Genomic DNA, 7,665 nt, shown 5'->3' with positions numbered 1-7,665 from the left:
GAAATGCAATTTTTAACACTTTATTCTTGTTTAGGGAAGAATTTCAGATTGAACCCCGCAAGTTTATATCAATTACAATGTGCTCTTAACTTATTTGTTAATCTGAATTAGTCCAATTTGGTCCCTTAATAAAAAATCAGAATCTCAGTCAGTCCATTTGGTCCATTCCAATTTTGTCTAATTAACTCTTCTAAGAATTGGGTTAAACAGTAGTATGTTGATAGAGATACCTTTGATTTAGGCCCACTTGGTTCTGAACTTTTCAGTTGCAAATTCTGCATATTCTAAAAAAAAAAAAAACTCCCATAGGTAGTAGTAGAGCAATCAAAGCAAGGGTTAAATATCATTAATAGGGAGGATTGTGCAAAAATATAATAAAATCCGATAATCAAACCGAACCGATAAACTTGATTCGATTCGACATCATAAACAGATTTTGGATTTTTCGTGCAATTCAATTTGATGTTTAAAAAAACATCAAAAGATTTTAGTTTTGGTTAAGTTTGAACCAAATGCACATTCCTTATAATTATCAGCAATTAAAGAATCGGACCGGACTTACCGTCTCGACCAATTGAACCAAAAACCGGCCAGCGTCCAATTCAACTAGTAATACCTAAGAACCAAAAATCTAGTATTAACTTTTTTGTATTGGTTGATTTTGATGAATTTTTAGTATTGAGCATCGTTATCTTTAATTTTTGACAATTTTTTGCTATTAAACAATTTTACTTTATTATTTTTTTGATATTCGAACGAACATGAAAATCACTACGAGGAACATAGACCATATAAACTAGGCCCAATTTTTTTTTTCTTGTTTTACATTATCTACTTAGCAGGTTGAACTAGAAACTAACGGCCACACCGGTTCAGCCACCAATATGGCCACTGGTTCGGTTTTAAAACACTGAAAATTATCACTAAGCAACTAAGAATAGATTTAATCCACTTATTTTGGTAAGTACAATCATGAACTACCCTAATCTAACCTTTCATAGTTCTAATCAACTTTAATAGTTAGCTGTAAAGCCTGTGACACTTGTGGGCCAAAATTTACTGTAAACTGCAAATAATGAAGCAATCACTCCCCTTCTTCAAAATCCAGAAGAAAATCAGTCAAGTTTTCTGAGTCCTCTAATGCCTCTTCAATAGTCATGATGCCCTCCTTTTTAGGCTTTGGCTGCAGATTCAATATAAGCAACACAAATGATTAGTGGCTTCAAACTAAATCAAATCAATGGTTTGATTCAGTTTGATATTATAAAAGTATTTTGATTTTTCGGCTTGGTTTGATTTTAAAAGTATAACAATTCGAGTTCAATTTCGGTACAAACTAAACCAAACTGACTGGTTTGGTTTGGTTCAATTGATTTTGTTAAAATCCTTATACATTCTGCTCGGTTTTGAAAAAAAAATCAAAATTTCACTTCGGTTCAAACCAAATGCATTCTCCTACTTCATACCATGTTAAAATTGCCAAGTGACCTGACCAAATGCATTCTCCTACTGCAAAGTGATGTAAATGCATGGAACAACTTTTACTAGAATGGTGACTAAGAACAATGTTCATTTTTGACACTCTAGCAGAAGAGGCCTAGCCCGGATGGTTAGGCTCTCCAATGCATTGCTCGAAGGTCGTGGGGTTGAACCCCGACCTCTGCATCTTGCGGTTTCGGCTGATTTAACTCTAACAAATCCAACCTTTAACACTTAACCCCACTAACCCCTACTAACTAATCTCAGTTAAAAAAATATTCAACACTCTAGAATCGGCGAATAAGATATAATTTTCAAAATGCTTCAGAACCAGGAATTTAGTCGTTAACGAGAACACCATCCATACCTTTGATTTGCGAAGGTGCGGATTAGTCTTTAGAACACTCCAATTGCGTGTAATTTGTTCGTCCTCCTCTTCGTCCTCATCCTCCCCGTCTTCTTCTTTTTCTTCCTCGTCTTCGTCAACATCACTATCATCGCTTTCATCCTATTGCAGGTGCCATGCAGATAAAAGCCATTAAAATTAAAACATACACACACACACACGCATAGAGGTATGTCCAGTTAATGAACATATTCATCAAATGAAATTCAAAATCTCACATCATTTTCACCAATATCGACAGCTTGTGCCATTGCATCATCCGTGTCAGTCATCTGCATTTAGCAAAATAAAGTTTCAAATGATGAATGTGAATGGAAACTGGCCAGCATTTAAGCCTTTAAACTAAAAAATGCTTATGATAACAAAGGGCCAAACAAGAGGAGAACATCTGGAGCACCATGAATCGCCGATAACAACAGATGTTGAGGTTGTGTTAATAAGGAAATGAAACTCCAAAAATTTAATTCAGGCAGGTACAGGTTTCTTAAAACATAATAACCAAAACATGAAGTTTAAACAGAAATTGAAATGCAGAATTCCTTCTGGCAGAAAAATATCTATCCACGCAATTTGTATTAAATATAACGCTTTAAAGTTCCATCAATTACCTCGATTTGTTCAGTCTTCTCTTTGGCCATTTGTTTCTCGAACTCTTCCCTAGGTGTAAGTTTTCCATGCTGATCAAAGCAAGGGAAAGAAAGTCAGCACTTAATAGACAAAGACAACAATCAAATACCTCGGATAAATACGCAGATTGTAGCACTCATTTTGTATAGGATCCTAATTCGAACAGGTTAGAAAGAAATGATTAAAAACTTAAGCATGTTTGAGAACAAAAACTCAAATTCAGGTTTAGTGTGAGGGACTATGTGTTATGGATCAAATTGGAATTTACCACTATGCTTTTTCTCATTTTCGCAAGAAGCCAAGATCATTACTGTTTAACTTGAAACCTTGATGGATATGAATAGAAATAAGCAACCTCACCTCCACTCAAATAATTTTTCATATTTTGTACCCGTCTATGCATTTACGATTCAGTTCTAAGTTACATAATAGATTTAATAAATCCAGCAGAGGAACCATGATCATAAAATGATCAAAGTAATTTGCCAGCTTTCAAACAAAATGCCCCTACATCAAACTATTTATCTTAGAGTGAGTTCTGCTCTAGAATCCCTTTCCGAAGCACTACTAGTTTGAAAACAAAACCAATTGATTATGTCGACACAAATGTAGTTGGATTATCCAGATATTATCATTTTTAAAGTCTTGAACTAACTAACTGCCATATAACTCATGAGGTGTAAATAAAAGGTAACTATTTACGAGTTAGGGGCATGCTATTGAGATGGAAGAACTACTCAACTAGTTTTTGCTAACAAAGTTAGTTCATCAGCAGTCTCTTCAGGTTCATTTACTTCTGAAAAATAAAAATCGTCTAACAAAAGCTCAAGCTTTGGGCTTTAAACTATTATCTCAAGAGCAAATCAACTTCCCTTTATTAGTTAAATTTTTGTTTCACCACAACCTGTTAAACATCAATCCTAAACGTCTCGATTAGAAATGTCCTATAAAATGTTAGAAAATAATGCATTTGAAGGAGTACCGACCTCTTTCAGAAAATCCAACATATTTGGTGTAGGTTCATGAAAATCAGGACCCCTATAATCAATTACTTCATCTGGATCTTGAATGTAGTTGATTGTCGGGTAGACTGGATCTCCACCCCAAACTGAAAAGATCAACTAAGCAATTAACTTCAAGAAAAGTACAACGTTCTCATTTCTTTAAAACTGCTTAAGGTAACACCTCATGGTTCCGGCAGAAGAAAATATAGCATTTGAATATTACTTATAGAATCATCAGGGTGCAGTATGGAAAAATATCGTAAAAGAAGGTAAGTCAGAAAATATAACCATAGCATATAATATCAATAGTAGACGGTAATAAGTTTTTGAGTCAGATAATAAATCAATGTGATAACGTAGATTAGACGAGAGATGAATAAAGTAAGCTTAGAAAAATATACTTTGCTTTATCAGGTCCTCTCGCATTCGCATTGCTAAAGGATCTCTTTTAATTCGAATATCTGTTCCCATCATTATGCGATATTCTCGATCAGTTTGATGGCTGAACATTTCAATTAGTTGGGCATTTTCATCTTCACCAGTCTCTTCAAAATGCTTCTGTATAGCTTTACGTGAAGTGTCTCTCTTCCATGCTTTTACCCATTCCGAGTAATATGCAATAGGACCTATTCTTTCCCGTCTCTCATGTTCAGCTTGAAGTCTACACGAAGAAGCCATAACATATTTCCATTAAATTAATCCAATTACCAAATAGTACTTCACATGCTACAAATCAATTGTGAATGAAACCTTATGGAATATCGAGAGAAAACAGCTTGAGGAAATAGCAATGAACATCAAATTTCATTATTAATGGTCATGTAACGACTATAGCTTAATATGCAGGAAAACTAATTGGATGTTCCTAATCTTTCTTCTGGTCACAAGAATAGGGAGGCCGCTTAAGTTCCCCCTTTCTCCTTTTTTAACAAATTGTACTAGAGTAACACTGTACTTATCCTACTATGGTTCGAATCACGAGACGGTTTCAAATAACTCTCAAGTTTTATTATGCTCTTGTTTACAACTTAGTGTTTACTATATCTGCATACATTTATTTTGCATGAATGGTAAAACTGTTATAACTCAAAGACAGAATTTGTTGAGATGTTGATAAATTACATAACTTACGATTGGAAATATTTATGTATAAATTACTATTGAAAATCAATGTTACCTTTCCTCTTTAAAAAGATGCTTTCTAGCTCTATAAAGAGCACTCTCGGTCAGTGTTGGTTCCTCACCATGAAGCTTAACTTGTCCAGTTTCGGCCATAGCTTTGAGGAAAACCTTCAAAAATTAAGACAAAGTGCATTAAAGTTATACTTCAACAACAAGAAGCTTATTCGTTACTAACTTAACAGGCTACACAAGTCATGATGGATATTTATGTATGTTTATCATAATTTATCATGCAGCAAATGCACAGAGTTCTAACAACAAATCAAGATAGATTTCAAAAGATGAATACCTTACCAAACTAATGTGAATGATGATTCTTCAAAATTTATGTCCTCTCACAATTCAATAGTACTTTTTCAAGTCACAAACTTACAGATGAAGGATAAACCTGATCTCTCAAAATCAACATGCCCAACCTATAAAGAAATTCTCATAGGTGTCCCTTTTCTTACGTCAATTCCAAGGAAAAAGTTGCAAAGTAAACAAGAAGCGGTCGGATTAATAACCTCCAATTGCAGTCTTAGCATACATTGTTGAAACTTGAGAGAATGATACCAAAAGAAACAACATAGATAAGATAAAGGACTTTACCAAGATAGCAAACAACAAATTTTCACTATAAAGAAGAGATCATCAAAGATATCTAATGAGTTTTTTCTAAAGTCCAGATCATGTTGCACTCATGATGAATATAAATGTCATAAGATTTAATACTGAACCTCAAATGTAGGTAGAACAGGTTCACTATTGTCATAGTAGAAAGCCATCACAAGCGAGTATGTGCAAGAAGTTCTCTTTAACTGTTATTCATCCTTTTGGCTGATATTATTGTACTAACCGTTTCAACGTCAGGCTTCCTCCTTTGCCATCTGGACCATTGTTCCTTCTCTGGCTTTCTCCAATTCCACCATAATTCTTCATCTGTAAGTGTCCCCTCTATTGGCTTCTTCACTTTTGGATTGATAAAGGCATGAGGGAGTCCCAATTTCTTGTTTAATTCGTACTCATCCTCAGGCTCTTGTTCAGGTTCTGTCTGATAAACTACATAATCAGATGAGGCATCTTTAGGTTCTTCCATCATCTCCTCAATAGTTTCAGGTTCCTCTGGAGCTTCTATGGCTACTGTAGAAGATTCAGAAGCAGCAGCTGATGCTCTATTCTTCTTCCTCCTACTCCCAGGCTTTTCACCATAAGAAGGAGATCCTGACGATACACCTGTTGGTTCAGGAGCTCTAGCAATCCTAACTCGGTCTGCAGTGCCTTCTGGCCAGTAATCTTGTCCCGGAATACTAGCACGAGCACCAGAAGCCGGTTCAAGTCTCCCAGATGAGGGGTCCATATAACTATGGTAGGGAGGACGCTCAACAGACACATGCTCAGTGTAATCATCATCTTTCTTCTCACACTTTATACAAGGAACCAATATATCCTTGAGAATTGGTTTAGAGCTGAATTGAACTTGCAATATTCCAGCTGCGAATGAACCTACAAACGGTGTCTGCATATGGTCCACATAAATTAATATACATAACTAACACTTTACTCAATGAAAAAATTATTAGAGCAAACTAAAAATTTGTGTCCACATGATCCGTGAAAAATTATACATGTTACTCGAAGTGAATACTACATAAAACAAAAAAGACTATCTCTCACTCAAGAAAGAGCTTTCTAGTTCCTCTCCATCACCACATATTAACAAGCAATAGCAAATGTGAAGCCTTCCCCAAACAAATCAATGATTTCTCTCAATTTTCTATTTCGAAACAGCTAAGCTTCAAAACTATAGCTCATTTCGCAATATTATGAACTAGTATCGAGTTTAAATCTAATCAATGTAAATTCTCAACATGAAGGTAGCACGGACGCATATATACAAGGAAACAAGACACTTGGACACAGACATGGCAAAACGGTGTTATTTTATGATTTCTTATGTCAAAATGAACTTTCGTGTCCGAAACTCCAAATTTCCGACACGTTTCCGAAATGGGAAACATTAGCATTTTGAGGAACACTAGAAACTACACCAACAAACTCAGATTTTACATAAAAGATAAAGAAATTATACCTGCAAATGATTGAAACTTGACCTGCCACTGACCAATCTATCAGGATAAAGTGAACATCTCAGTCCCCTATCTGCCACACCAAAAACCATACAAAAATAATATTACAAATTGTAAAGAACATAAATTTCGAATTTAGTAGACACTAGACAGACCAATGAAATTGAAACAGACCTTGATAAAGCCAAGTTCTTGATAAAGATGCCATTTAAACTAAACTAGCTGCACAGATCATAAAAAAGAACACTAATTTACTTGGTGGGTATTGGTGTTATGATATGAAAATTAACTCTTTAATATGAAATATTAAAGAAAATACAAAATTGGAAGGATTTAGATAAGAAAGAAACCATTTTGGAGTTGAAAAGTTTGGGTTTTTAGCCAAGGTTTAAGCTAAGGTAAGTGAAGTGGAACAAGGGAGAGTTGTAAGTGTTTTTGAAAATGGATAAGGTTATTTGGGTTATTTTTAGTATTTATTGAAAATCAAAGGGGAAAATTGAATTAATGAAGAGTTGGTTTTTTATAGTTCTTGGTTGTAAAATTAAATTTAAATAATTGAAAGAGAGTTTATATTCTTTAACCTTTTTTTTATCAAAAATAATAATATATAAATATATAATAAAAAGGGCCATCTCATAAAGATGATGAACCCTCTTAAATAAAAAAATTAAAAGTGGACTTCACGGCTATTATTTAAACCATCCAATTACACATTCATTTAACAAATTAAATACCAATACATGAATAATTTGTTAGACGAACGGTAGCAATAATGATCAATAAATATAAAATAATAAAGAAATAAAGAAATAAAAAAATTACTTAGAGTTGGTAGCGGTTAATGTGCTATTAATAATACCTTGACTTTGTACAAAAGCAAAAATAAATTTTAACAATA

The 7,665-nt window shown here is 34.1% G+C and overlaps 1 protein-coding gene across 1 annotated transcript; it reads right to left on the bottom strand.

The window, feature by feature from the left end:
• Positions 1 to 917: 917 nt before the first annotated feature.
• On the bottom strand, positions 918 to 7,211 carry LOC126682628 (protein PLASTID TRANSCRIPTIONALLY ACTIVE 12, chloroplastic). Its single transcript, XM_050378365.2, has 10 exons — positions 6,942 to 7,211; positions 6,770 to 6,840; positions 5,537 to 6,196; positions 4,694 to 4,806; positions 3,918 to 4,177; positions 3,499 to 3,620; positions 2,494 to 2,562; positions 2,104 to 2,157; positions 1,847 to 1,987; positions 918 to 1,183 (listed from the first exon to the last, which is right to left on the bottom strand). Exons 1-10 carry the CDS (start codon positions 6,973 to 6,975, stop codon positions 1,085 to 1,087), a joined length of 1,623 nt encoding a protein of 540 aa, XP_050234322.1. The 5' UTR covers positions 6,976 to 7,211; the 3' UTR covers positions 918 to 1,084.
• Positions 7,212 to 7,665: the final 454 nt, after the last annotated feature.

This window comes from Mercurialis annua, linkage group LG5 (assembly GCF_937616625.2).
Source record: "Mercurialis annua linkage group LG5, ddMerAnnu1.2, whole genome shotgun sequence".
NCBI lineage: Eukaryota > Viridiplantae > Streptophyta > Magnoliopsida > Malpighiales > Euphorbiaceae > Mercurialis > Mercurialis annua.
The sequence above is the reverse complement of the archived record's forward strand: the minus strand, read 5'-3'. Positions and strand labels throughout refer to the sequence as shown.